The 15,238-nt window shown below is 33.8% G+C and overlaps 1 protein-coding gene across 1 annotated transcript in view; it reads left to right on the top strand.

Moving 5' to 3' along the window:
* Positions 1-14,638, top strand: part of LOC139896791 (uncharacterized) — an 80,446-nt gene extending 65,808 nt beyond the window's left edge. Inside the window, exons 5-7 of the mRNA XM_071879431.1 lie at positions 14,207-14,295; positions 14,434-14,485; positions 14,567-14,638. Coding sequence (XP_071735532.1) covers positions 14,207-14,295; positions 14,434-14,485; positions 14,567-14,638 — 213 coding nt within the window. The remainder of the gene's footprint in view (positions 1-14,206; positions 14,296-14,433; positions 14,486-14,566) is intronic.
* Positions 14,639-15,238: the final 600 nt, after the last annotated feature.

The following is a 15,238-nucleotide window of genomic DNA, read 5'->3' as shown; positions in this document are numbered from 1 at the left end:
CTGTGTATTGTACGAGTACGAATACGGGTGCATACGAGTAGAATTGTTGATGAAACTGAACGAGAATGTAATTGTAAGCATTTTTGTTAAGTAGAAGTATTTTGATAAGTGTATTGAAGTCTTTCAAAAGTGTATAAATACATATTAAAACACTACATGTATATACATTTTAACTGAGTCGTTAAGTCATCGTTAGTCGTTACATGTAAGTGTTGTTTTGAAACCTTTAGGTTAACGATCTTGTTAAATGTTGTTAACCCAATGTTTATAATATCAAAAGAGATTTTAAATTATTATATTATCATGATATTAAGATGTACGAATATCTCTTAATATGATATATATACATTAAATGTTGTTACAACGATAAACGTTACATATATGTCTCGTTTCAAAATCATTAAGTTAGTAGTCTTGTTTTTACATATGTAGTTCATTGTTAATATAATTAATGATATGTTTACTTATCATAATATCATGTTAACTATATATATAACCATATATATGTCATCATATAGTTTTTTTTACAAGTTTTAACGTTCGTGAATCACCGGTCAACTTGGGTGGTCAATTGTCTATATGAAACCTATTTCAATTAATCAAGTCTTAACAAGTTTGATTGCTTAACATGTTGGAAACATTTAATCATGTATACATCAATCTCAATTAATATATATAAACATGGAAAAGTTCGGGTCACTACAGTACCTACCCGTTAAATAAATTTCGTCCCGAAATTTTAAGCTGTTGAAGGTGTTGACGAATCTTCTGGAAATAGATGCGGGTATTTCTTCTTCATCTGATCTTCACGCTCCCAGGTGAACTCGGGTCCTCTACGAGCATTCCATCGAACCTTAACAATTGGTATCTTGTTTTGCTTAAGTCTTTTAACCTCACGATCCATTATTTCGACGGGTTCTTCGATGAATTGGAGTTTTTCGTTGATTTGGATTTCATCAAACGGAATAGTGAGATCTTCTTTAGCAAAACATTTCTTCAAATTCGAGACGTGGAAAGTGTTATGTACAGCCGCGAGTTGTTGAGGTAACTCAAGTCGGTAAGCTACTGGTCCGACACGATCAATAATCTTGAATGGTCCAATATACCTTGGATTTAATTTCCCTCGTTTACCAAATCGAACAACGCCTTTCCAAGGTGAAACTTTAAGCATGACCATCTCTCCAATTTCAAATTCTATATCTTTTCTTTTAATGTCAGCGTAGCTCTTTTGTCGACTTTGGGCGGTTTTCAACCGTTGTTGAATTTGGATGATCTTCTCGGTAGTTTCTTGTATAATCTCCGGACCCGTAATCTGTCTATCCCCCACCTCACTCCAACAAATCGGAGACCTGCACTTTCTACCATAAAGTGCTTCAAACGGCGCCATCTCAATGCTTGAATGGTAGCTGTTGTTGTAGGAAAATTCTGCTAACGGTAGATGTCGATCCCAACTGTTTCCGAAATCAATAACACATGCTCGTAGCATGTCTTCAAGCGTTTGTATCGTCCTTTCGCTCTGCCCATCAGTTTGTGGATGATAGGCAGTACTCATGTCTAGACGAGTTCCTAATGCTTGCTGTAATGTCTGCCAGAATCTTGAAATAAATCTGCCATCCCTATCAGAGATAATAGAGATTGGTATTCCATGTCTAGAGACGACTTCCTTCAAATACAGTCGTGCTAACTTCTCCATCTTGTCATCTTCTCTTATTGGTAGGAAGTGTGCTGATTTGGTGAGACGATCAACTATTACCCAAATAGTATCAAAACCACTTGCAGTCCTTGGCAATTTAGTGATGAAATCCATGGTAATGTTTTCCCATTTCCATTCCGGGATTTCGGGTTGTTGAAGTAGACCTGATGGTTTCTGATGCTCAGCTTTGACCTTAGAACACGTCAAACATTCTCCTACGTATTTAGCAACATCGGCTTTCATACCCGGCCACCAAAAATGTTTCTTGAGATCCTTGTACATCTTCCCCGTTCCAGGATGTATTGAGTATCTGGTTTTATGAGCTTCTCTAAGTACCATTTCTCTCATATCTCCAAATTTTGGTACCCAAATCCTTTCAGCCCTATACCGGGTTCCGTCTTCCCGAATATTAAGATGCTTCTCCGATCCTTTGGGTATTTCATCCTTTAAATTTCCCTCTTTTAAAACTCCTTGTTGCGCCTCCTTTATTTGAGTAGTAATGTTATTATGAATCATTATATTCATAGATTTTACTCGAATGGGTTCTCTATCCTTCCTGCTCAAGGCATCGGCTACCACATTTGCCTTCCCCGGGTGGTAACGAATCTCAAAATCGTAATCATTCAATAATTCAATCCACCTACGCTGCCTCATATTCAGTTGTTTCTGATTAAATATGTGTTGAAGACTTTTGTGGTCGGTATATATAATACTTTTGACCCCATATAAGTAGTGCCTCCAAGTCTTTAATGCAAAAACAACCGCGCCTAATTCCAAATCATGCGTCGTATAATTTTGTTCGTGAATCTTCAATTGTCTAGACGCATAAGCAATCACCTTCGTTCGTTGCATTAATACACAACCGAGACCTTGCTTTGATGCGTCACAATAAATCACAAAATCATCATTCCCTTCAGGCAATGACAATATAGGTGCCGTAGTTAGCTTTTTCTTCAATAACTGAAACGCTTTCTCTTGTTCATCATTCCATTCAAATTTCTTCCCTTTATGCGTTAATGCAGTCAAGGGTTTTGCTATTCTGGAAAAGTCTTGGATGAACCTTCTGTAGTAACCAGCTAGTCCTAAAAACTGGCGTATGTGTTTCGGAGTTTTCGGGGTTTCCCACTTTTCAACAGTTTCTATCTTTGCCGGATCCACCTTAATACCTTCTTTGTTCACTATGTGACCGAGGAATTGAACTTCTTCCAACCAAAATGCACACTTTGAAAACTTAGCATACAATTCTTCCTTCCTCAATACTTCTAACACCTTTCTCAAATGTTCACCGTGTTCTTGGTCATTCTTTGAGTAAATAAGTATGTCATCAATGAAAACAATGACAAACTTGTCAAGGTATGGTCCACACACTCGGTTCATAAGGTCCATGAACACAGCTGGTGCATTAGTTAAACCAAACGGCATGACCATAAACTCGTAATGACCATAACGTGTTCTGAAAGCAGTCTTTGGAATATCATCTTCTTTCACCCGCATTTGATGATACCCGGAACGTAAGTCAATCTTTGAATAAACAGACGAGCCTTGTAGTTGATCAAATAAGTCGTCGATTCTCGGTAGTGGGTAGCGGTTCTTGATGGTAAGTTTGTTCAACTCTCGGTAGTCGATACACAACCTGAATGTACCATCTTTCTTCTTGACAAACAAAACAGGAGCTCCCCACGGTGATGTGCTTGGTCGAATGAAACCACGCTCTAAAAGTTCTTGTAATTGGCTTTGCAGTTCTTTCATCTCGCTGGGTGCGAGTCTGTAAGGAGCACGAGCTATTGGTGCAGCTCCTGGTACAAGATCTATTTGAAATTCAACGGATCGATGTGGGGGTAATCCCGGTAATTCTTTCGGAAATACATCGGGAAATTCTTTTGCAATGGGTACATCATTGATGCTCTTTTCTTCAGTTTGTACTTTCTCGACGTGTGCTAGAACAGCATAGCAACCTTTTCTTATTAGTTTTTGTGCCTTCAAATTACTAATAAGATGTAGCTTCGTGTTGCCCTTTTCTCCGTACACCATTAAGGGTTTTCCTTTTTCTCGTATGATGCGAATTGCATTTTTGTAACAAACGATCTCCGCTTTCACTTCTTTCAACCAGTCCATACCGATTATCACATCAAAACTCCCTAACTCTACTGGTATCAAATCAATCTTAAATGTTTCGCTAACCAGTTTAATTTCTCGATTCCGACATATATTATCTGCTGAAATTAATTTACCATTTGCTAATTCGAGTAAAAATTTACTATCCAAAGGCGTCAATGGACAACTTAATTTAGCACAAAAATCTCTACTCATATAGCTTCTATCCGCACCCGAATCAAATAAAACGTAAGCAGATTTATTGTCAATAAGAAACGTACCCGTAACAAGCTCCGGGTCTTCCTGTGCCTCTACCGCATTAATATTGAAAACTCTTCCACGGCCTTGTCCATTCGTGTTCTCCTGGTTCGGGCAATTTCTAATAATGTGGCCTGGTTTTCCACATTTATAACAAACTACATTGGCATAACTTGCTCCGACACTACTTGCTCCGCCATTACTCGTTCCGACACCATTTGTTCCTTTCGTTCTATTAACCCCTGGTCCGTAGACCTCACACTTCGCCGCGCTATGACCATTTCTTTTACACTTGTTGCAAAATTTGGTACAGAACCCCGAGTGATTCTTTTCACACCTTTGGCATAGTTGCTTCTGATTGTTGTTGTTGTTGCGGTTATTATTATTGTTGGGATGATTGTTGTAGTTGCTGTTGTTGTTGTTATTGTTGTTGTTGTTGGGCCGTTTGTTGTAGTTGCGATTGATGTTGCGATTGTTGGGATAATTGTTGCGATTATTGTTGTAATTGCTGTTGTTGTTGTATTGGTGATTCTTATCACCGTTTTCCTCCCACTTTCTTTTGACTTGCTTCACATTGGCCTCTTCAGCAGTCTGTTCTTTAATTCTTTCTTCAATCTGGTTCACTAGTTTGTGAGCCATTCTACATGCCTGTTGTATGGAGGCGGGCTCGTGTGAACTTATATCTTCTTGGATTCTTTCCGGTAATCCTTTCACAAACGCGTCGATCTTCTCTTCCTCATCATCGAATGCTCCCGGACACAATAGGCACAATTCTGTGAATCGTCTTTCGTACGTGGTAATATCAAATCCTTGGGTTCGTAACCCTCTAAGTTCTGTCTTGAGCTTATTGACCTCGGTTCTGGGACGGTACTTCTCGTTCATCAAGTGCTTGAATGCTGACCACGGTAGTGCGTACGCATCATCTTGTCCCACTTGCTCTAGATAGGTATTCCACCATGTTAACGCAGAACCTGTGAAGGTATGCGTAGCGTACTTCACTTTGTCCTCTTCAGTACACTTACTTATGGCAAACACCGATTCAACCTTCTCGGTCCACCGTTTCAATCCGATCGGTCCTTCGGTTCCATCAAATTCCAAAGGTTTGCAGGCAGTGAATTCTTTGTAGGTGCATCCTACACGATTTCCTGTACTGCTAGATCCAAGGTTATTATTGGTATGTAGCGCAGCCTGTACTGCGGCTATGTTTGAAGCTAGAAAAGTACGGAATTCCTCTTCATTCATATTCACGGTGTGTCGAGTAGTCGGTGCCATTTCCTTCAAAATAGTTAAATGGAACAAGTTAATCATACAGAATATTAAGAGTAGTTAATAGTATTTCGTAGCATAATATGAACTCATTTATAAAAGCTTTTTCTTCATATTAGCGTTTTATAAGTTTAAATTCGGGTAGTACCTACCCGTTAAGTTCATACTTAGTAGCTAATATACAATTCAACTACTACAATTCTATATGAAAAACTGATTGTAATAATATTTCGCGTTCAAACTTTTATACAATATTTTACAAACTTACAATACCGCTTATTTTACATAAAGCATGAAATATAGCACACAATAACTTTGATACAAGATAGTTGTGAAGACAATTCTAGCTAGTACACAAGTCGTTCGGCAAAGGCAATAAAGACACGTAATTCATACGTCCAGAAACAAGTCATGCATTCTGGTTTTACTAGGACTACTTCCCATCCTTGGTCTTGTGCAACATAACCGTTATGGCCGTTGATAAGACAGCGTGTTGTAACATCATCAAAGGGACGAGGGTTACGTAATGTCCAACAGTCCCGTAATAATCTAAAAACCTCATTTCTTACCCCAATTACCGACTCCGTCACTTGTGGAAACGTTTTGTTTAATAGTTGTAGCCCGATGTTCTTGTTCTCACTTTGGTGAGAAGCGAACATTACTAATCCGTAAGCATAACATGCTTCTTTATGTTGCATGTTAGCCACTTTTTCTAAATCACGAAGTCCAATATTCGGATATATTGAGTCAAAATAATTTCTTAACCCGTTGCGTAAAATAGCATTTGGGTTCCCCGCAATATATGCGTCAAAGTAAACACATCGTAACTTATGGGTTTCCCAATGTGATATCCCCCATCTTTCAAACGAAAGTCTCTTATAAACCAAGACATTCTTGGAACGTTCTTCGAATGTCTTACAAACTGATCTCGCCTTAAATAGTTGTGCAGAAGAATTCTGGCCGACTCTAGACAATATTTCATCAATCATGTCTCCGGGTAGGTCTCTTAAAATATTGGGTTGTCTATCCATTTTGTGTTTTTAAACTGTAAAATAGACAAGAGTTAGATTCATAAAAAAATACTTATTAATACAAGCAATTTTTACATATATCATAAAGCATAAGAACACTATATTCCATATATTACACCACACGAATACAACTATCTTATTCCGACTCGCTCGTTTCTTCTTCTTCGGTTTTGGTTCGTTTTGCCAAGTTTCTAGGGATATATGATGTTCCCCTAATACGAGCAGTCGTTGTCCACATTGGTTTAGAAAAACCTGGTGGTTTAGAGGTTCCCGGGTCATTGTTACAACTTAAGGACTTCGGGGGTTGACGATACATATAAAGTTCATCGGGGTTGGAATTAGATTTCTCTATTTTTATGCCCTTTCCCTTATTATTTTCTTTTGCCTTTTTAAATTCAGTTGGGGTAATTTCTATAACATCATCGGAATTCTCGTCGGAATCCGATTCATCGGAGAATTGGTAATCCTCCCAATATTTTGCTTCCTTGGCGGAAACACCATTGACCATAATTAACTTTGGTCGGTTGGTTGAGGATTTTCTTTTACTTAACCGTTTTATTATTTCCCCCACCGGTTCTATTTCTTCATCCGGTTCCGATTCTTCTTCCGGTTCCGATTCTTCTTCCGGTTCCGACTCTTCTTCCGGTTCCTCTTCGGGAACTTGTGAATCAGTCCACAAATCATTCCAATTTACATTTGACTCTTCATTATTATTAGGTGAGTCAATGGGACTTGTTCTAGAGGTAGACATCTATCACATAATATCAAACACGTTAAGAGATTAATATATCACATAATATTCATATGTTAAAAATATATAGTTTCCAACAAAAATGTTAAGCAATCATTTTTAAAGAAAACACGGTCGAAGTCCAGACTCACTAATGCATCCTAACAAACTCGATAAGACACACTAATGCAAATTTTCTGGTTCTCTAAGACCAACGCTCGGATACCAACTGAAATGTCCCGTTCTTATTGATTAAAAACGTTCCATATTAATTGATTTCGTTGCGAGGTTTTGACCTCTATATGAGACGTTTTTCAAAGACTCCATTCATTTTTAAACAAACCATAACCTTTATTTCATCAATAAAGGTTTAAAAAGCTTTACGTAGATTATCAAATAATGATAATCTAAAATATCCTGTTTACACACGACCATTACATAATGGTTTACAATACAAATATGTTACAACAAAATAAGTTTCTTGAATGCAGTTTTTACACAATATCATACAAGCATGGACTCCAAATCTTGTCCTTATTTAAGTATGCGACAGCGGAAGCTCTTAATAATCACCTGAGAATAAACATGCTTAAAACGTCAACAAAAATGTTGGTGAGTTATAGGTTTAACCTATATATATCAAATCGTAACAATAGACCACAAGATTTCATATTTCAATACACATCCCATACATAGAGATAAAAATCATTCATATGGTGAACACCTGGTAACCGACAATAACAAGATGCATATATAAGAATATCCCCATCATTCCGGGACACCCTTCGGATATGATATAAATTTTGAAGTACTAAAGCATCCGGTACTTTGGATGGGGTTTGTTAGGCCCAATAGATCTATCTTTAGGATTCGCGTCAATTAGGGTGTATGTTCCCTAATTCTTAGATTACCAGACTTAATAAAAAGGGGCATATTCGATTTCGATAATTCAACCATAGAATGTAGTTTCACGTACTTGTGTCTATTTTGTAAATCATTTATAAAACCTGCATGTATTCTCATCCCAAAAATATTAGATTTTAAAAGTGGGACTATAACTCACTTTCACAGATTTTTACTTCGTCGGGAAGTAAGATTTGGCCACTGGTTGATTCACGAACCTATAACAATATATACATATATATCAAAGTATGTTCAAAATATATTTACAACACTTTTAATATATTTTGATGTTTTAAGTTTATTAAGTCAGCTGTCCTCGTTAGTAACCTACAACTAGTTGTCCACAGTTAGATGTACAGAAATAAATCGATAAATATTATCTTGAATCAATCCACGACCCAGTGTATACGTATCTCAGTATTGATCACAACTCAAACTATATATATTTTGGAATCAACCTCAACCCTGTATAGCTAACTCCAACATTCACATATAGAGTGTCTATGGTTGTTCCGAAATATATATAGATGTGTCGACATGATAGGTCGAAACATTGTATATGTGTCTATGGTATCTCAAGATTACATAATATATAATACAAGTTGATTAAGTTATGGTTGGAATAGATTTGTTACCAATTTTCACGTAGCTAAAATGAGAAAAATTATCCAATCTTGTTTTACCCATAACTTCTTCATTTTAAATCCGTTTTGAGTGAATCAAATTGCTATGGTTTCATATTGAACTCTATTTTATGAATCTAAACAAAAAAAGTATAGGTTTCTAGTCGGAAAAATAAGTTACAAGTCGTTTTTGTAAAGGTAGTCATTTCAGTCGAAAGAACGACGTCTAGATGACCATTTTAGAAAACATACTTCCACTTTGAGTTTAACCATAATTTTTGGATATAGTTTCATGTTCATAATAAAAATCATTTTCTCAGAATAACAACTTTTAAATCAAAGTTTATCATAGTTTTTAATTAACTAACCCAAAACAGCCCGCGGTGTTACTACGACGGCGTAAATCCGGTTTTACGGTGTTTTTCGTGTTTCCAGGTTTTAAATCATTAAGTTAGCATATCATATAGATATAGAACATGTGTTTAGTTGATTTTAAAAGTCAAGTTAGAAGGATTAACTTTTGTTTGCGAACAAGTTTAGAATTAACTAAACTATGTTCTAGTGATTACAAGTTTAAACCTTCGAATAAGATAGCTTTATATGTATGAATCAAATGATGTTATGAACATCATTACTACCTTAAGTTCCTTGGATGAACCTACTGGAAAAGAGAAAAATGGATCTAGCTTCAATGGATCCTTGGATGGCTCAAAGTTCTTGAAGCAAAATCATGACACGAAAACAAGTTCAAGTAAGATCATCACTTGAAATAAGATTGTTATAGTTATAGAAATTGAACCAAAGTTTGAATATGATTATTACCTTGTATTAGAATGATAACCTACTGTAAGAAACAAAGATTTCTTGAGGTTGGATGATCACCTTACAAGATTGGAAGTGAGCTAGCAAACTTGAAAGTATTCTTGATTTTATGAAACTAGAACTTTTGGAATTTATGAAGAACACTTAGAACTTGAAGATAGAACTTGAGAGAGTTCAATTAGATGAAGAAAATTGAAGAATGAAAGTGTTTGTAGGTGTTTTTGGTCGTTGGTGTATGGATTAGATATAAAGGATATGTAATTTTGTTTTCATGTAAATAAGTCATGAATGATTACTCATATTTTTGTAATCTTATGAGATATTTCATGCTAGTTGCCAAATGATGGTTCCCAAATGTGTTAGGTGACTCACATGGGCTGCTAAGAGCTGATCATTGGAGTGTATATACCAATAGTACATACATCTAAAAGCTGTGTATTGTACGAGTACGAATACGGGTGCATACGAGTAGAATTGTTGATGAAACTGAACGAGAATGTAATTGTAAGCATTTTTGTTAAGTAGAAGTATTTTGATAAGTGTATTGAAGTCTTTCAAAAGTGTATAAATACATATTAAAACACTACATGTATATACATTTTAACTGAGTCGTTAAGTCATCGTTAGTCGTTACATGTAAGTGTTGTTTTGAAACCTTTAGGTTAACGATCTTGTTAAATGTTGTTAACCCAATGTTTATAATATCAAAAGAGATTTTAAATTATTATATTATCATGATATTAAGATGTACGAATATCTCTTAATATGATATATATACATTAAATGTTGTTACAACGATAAACGTTACATATATGTCTCGTTTCAAAATCATTAAGTTAGTAGTCTTGTTTTTACATATGTAGTTCATTGTTAATATAATTAATGATATGTTTACTTATCATAATATCATGTTAACTATATATATAACCATATATATGTCATCATATAGTTTTTTTTACAAGTTTTAACGTTCGTGAATCACCGGTCAACTTGGGTGGTCAATTGTCTATATGAAACCTATTTCAATTAATCAAGTCTTAACAAGTTTGATTGCTTAACATGTTGGAAACATTTAATCATGTATACATCAATCTCAATTAATATATATAAACATGGAAAAGTTCGGGTCACTACAATTGTAAGCATTTTTGTTAAGTAGAAGTACTTTGATATGTGTCTTGAAGTCTTTTAAAAGTGTAAGAATACATATCAAAACACAACATGTATATACATTCTAATGGAGTCGTTAAGTCTTCGTTAGTCGTTACATGTAAGTGTTGTTTTGAAACCTTTAAGTTAACAATCTCAATTAATGTTGTTAACCTAATGTTTATTATATCAAATGAGATGTTAAATTATTATATTATCATGATATTATGATGTATGAATATCTTTTAATATGATATATACATTAAAATATCGTTACAACAATAATCGTTACATATAAGTCTCGTTTCGTAATTCTTGAGTTAGTAGTCTTGTTTTTACATATGTAGTTCATTGTTAACACACTTAATGATATATTTAAATATCATTTTATCATGTTAAATATAGTGTATCAATATCTTAATATGATACATATGTATTTAGTAGACGTTATCATAACGATAATCGTTATATATATCATTTCGAGTTTCTTAACTTAGTAATCTCATTTCTTATGTATATCACACATTGTTAATATATTTAGTGAGATACTTACTCATCATAATCTTATGTCAACCATATATATATGTCTATATATACCACAACATGTAGTTTTTACAATTTTGTAACGTCCGTGAATCGCCGGTCAACTTGGGTGATCAATTGTCTATATGAAACTTATTTCATTTAATCAAGTCTTAACAAGTTTGATTGCTTAACACGTTGGAAACATTTAGTCATGTAAATATCAATCTCAATTAATATATATAAACATGGAAAAGTTCGGGTCACTACACCTGGTAACCGACATTAACAAGATGCATATAAGAATATCCCCTATCATTCCGGGAAATCCTTCGGACATGATAAAAACGAATTCGAAGTACTAAAGCATCCGGTACTTTGGATGGGGTTCGTTAGGCCCAATAGATCTATCTTTAGGATTCGCTTCAATTAGTAGATCGGTTTACTAATTCTTAGGCTACCAAGCAAAAGGGGCATATTCGGCTTTGATCATTCACCCATATAATGTAGTTTCAATTACTTGTGTCTATTTCATAAAACATTTATAAAACTGCATGTATTCTCATGCCAAAATATTAGATATTAAAAGTGGGACTATAACTCACTTTCACATATTTTTACTTCGTCGAGAAGTAAGACTTGGCCACTGGTCGATTCACGAACCTCAAGTTTAGTAGGTAAACCTACTGGAAGTGACAAGAAATGATCTAGCTTCAAAGGATCTTGGATAGCTTGAAAGTTCTTGAAGTAGAATCATGACACAAAAACAAGTTCAAGTAAGATTATCACTCGAATTAAGATAGTTATAGATATAGGAATTGAATCAAAGTTTGTATATGAGTATTACCTTGATTTAGAATGATATCTTACTGTAAACAACAAGGATTTCTTGAGGTTGGATGATCACTTTACAAGATTGGAAGTGAGCTAGTAAACTTGGAAGTATTCTTGATTTTATGAAACTAGAACTTGTAGAATTTATGAAGAACACTTAGAACTTGAAGATAGAACTTGAGAGAGATCAATTAGATGAAGAAAATTGAAGAATTAAAGTGTTTGTAGGTGTTTTTGGTCGTTGGTATATGGATTAGATATAAAGGATGTGTAATTTTGTTTACATGTAAATAAGTCATGAATGATTACTAATATTTTTGTAATTTTATGAGATATTTCATGCTAGTTGCAAAATGATGGTTCCCACATGTGTTAGGTAACTCACATGGGCTGCTAAGAGCTGATCATTGGAGTGTATATACCAATAGTACATACATCTAAAAGCTGTGTATTGTACGAGTACGAATACGGGTGCATACGAGTAGTGAAACTGAACGAGGATGTAATTGTAAGCATTTTTGTTAAGTAGAAGTATTTTGATAAGTGTCTTGAAGTCTTTCAAAAGTATATAAATACATATTAAAACACTAGATGTATATACATTTTAACTGAGTCGTTAAGTCATCGTTAGTCGTTACATGTAAGTGTCGTTTTGAAACCTTTAGGTTAACGATCATGTTAAATGTTGTTAACCCATTGTTTATTATATCCAAAGAGATGTTAAATTATTACATTATCATGATATTATGATGTATTAATATATCTTAATATGATATATATACAATTAAATGTCGTTACAACGATAATTGTTACATATATGCCTCGTTTCGAAATCATTAAGTTAGTAGTCTTATTTTACATATGTAGTTCATTTTTAACATACTTAATGATATACTTAATTATCATTTTATCATATTAAACATAGTGTATCTATATCTTAATATGATTCATATGTAATTAGTAAGACGTTGATATAACGATAATCGTTATATATATCGTTTTCGAGTTTCTTAATTTAATAGGCTCATTTTTATGTATATAACTCATTGTTAAAATACCTAATGAGATACATGCTTATCATAATATCATGTTAACTATATATATATATCCATATATATGTCATCATATAGTTTTTACAAGTGTTAACATTCGTGAATCACCAGTCAACTTGGGTGGTCAATTGTCTACATGAAACCTATTTCAATTAATCAAGTCTTAACAAGTTTGGTTACTTAACATGTTGGAAATACTTAATCATGTAAATATCAATTTCATTTAATATATATAAACATAGAAAAGTTCGGGTCACTACAGTTTATATCTACTTCATATCATATTTAATCCTATTTATATTCAATTCATAATCATAACTTAATTTTAATCATTCTCTTAATAATATTTGTATTTATGATTTTTATTTTTATAATCCTAACCTCATTAAATCCTAACCTTTATAAGCATAATAATAATAATAATAATAATAATAATAATAATAATAATAATAATAATAATAATAATAATAATAATAATAATAATAATAATAATAAATAATAATAATAAGAATAATAAGAATAATAATAATAATAATAATAATAATAATAATAATAATAATAATAATAATAATAATAATAATAATAATAATAATAATAATAATAATAATAATAATAATAATAATAATAATATACTCCGTACCTAATAAAAGAGTGGGATTGCTTTGGCTGTCGGCTCAAACAGATCGAGAACAACAATAGCAGAAACGCGTGAAAGAAAAAAAATATAATCTCAAGATCTTCATGGGGTCTTCGATTCATCATCGTTCATCATCATCACAGATTAATTGAATGGCAATCATCACGGAATAGCAGGTCAATCGATTGTCATCCACCCTATTCAGCTTCTTCATCGTCTTCTTCCTCATCAATAATCATGATCCTTCATCCATCAATCAAGCAATCGATTTATTAATTGGTGATGTAGGTAATTGGTTATTTAATAATCTTTTAATTTCTTCATCCCTCTGCAAACTTTCTGTATTTTATTTGGATCGACACAATTAATAACAGTAGAAGGGTTTCAATTCGATATTTTGTGGTTTTTGTCAAAATCCCTAATTCGATTTTTATGAACTGCTGTTTGACTATCAGGTTTGGAGGATTTGAATGTGTACTGTTATATCATCCAGAATATGTCAACAATTTGATGATGGATAGTTGAAGTGCACTTTGATCTGAGATTAAGTAAGTGTAAGTTGAAGTTCAAATTTATTTCATGTTCAATTCAGGGTCTTATTGGCATTATAACAGAAACAAATAGGTTTAAGAGGTGTTCCTGGATGGTTTTGCTTGTCAACAGCAGAAATAACAAAACAAGGTGGGTTTGCAGATTTTTTAATGGTTTGATTGAACAATAGTGTTTTTAATTTGTGATGTCTGTATGTAATCATATATGTGTTGGTTTTAAGATGTTAAATTGTGCATAAAGTGATTTAAGGTGATATGGTTGTTCCAGGATGTCAATACAGCAACAAATCAGCGGTAGTAATTGCTTTGAATATGTGCAGGTAACTTTATTGATATAGAAAGCATAATTGTGTAGCAGCCATTGGTCGTAGTGCTGATTTGGTGATGGTGGTTCAATTTAGGGTGTTCAATGGTGGATGAAGATAGTGGAAGGTGGTTTCTCATTATGGGAGGAGGTTGTGACAGAAGAGTAACAGAGATCGCAGCATGTGGCTGCCAATTGTGGTACTCCTTGGTGGTGTTGTGCTTTAATCGTACAAAAGGGAAATATGAAACAGTTTTAAGAGAGAGCAAGGGATACGGTTGGTGATTCTTGGTGTGGTCATGGGGGTTTTGTGAGGGTTGCAAAACAGAACAAGAATCGGAGGAAACCGTAGTAGCTGTGAAATGATCCATTTATGTTAATGTTTGTTTATAGTAATGAGCTGCTGATGTTGGTGGCTATTCTAGATTAAGATATAAAATTAAGGATAAGAAATGAGTTTGTTTTCGAGTTCACAAAAAGGAATAAGAAAAGAAGAAAGAGAGAGAGAAGAGAGGTGTAACCTGTGATGGTGGGTGATCGAGCCAAGGATGATGATGGAGGTGAATTGTAATTGATTGAATTGGAAGAGTGGAGTTATGTGTATCATGTAATTATATATCTGTATGTATGTTATATATAGAGTAAAGAGATAGTGGATATAATTTAATAATAAGGATAGATAATTGACTAACTTCCTCCATATCATTAAGGAATTCGTTTGTTTTACAGTGAAAGGAGTAGACAGTGATATATTATTGCAAACAAAATA

The sequence above is a fragment of the Rutidosis leptorrhynchoides genome, chromosome 3 (assembly GCF_046630445.1).
Source record: "Rutidosis leptorrhynchoides isolate AG116_Rl617_1_P2 chromosome 3, CSIRO_AGI_Rlap_v1, whole genome shotgun sequence".
Lineage (NCBI taxonomy): Eukaryota > Viridiplantae > Streptophyta > Magnoliopsida > Asterales > Asteraceae > Rutidosis > Rutidosis leptorrhynchoides.
Note: the sequence above shows the minus strand (reverse complement) of the source record. Positions and strands in the feature narration are given on the sequence as shown.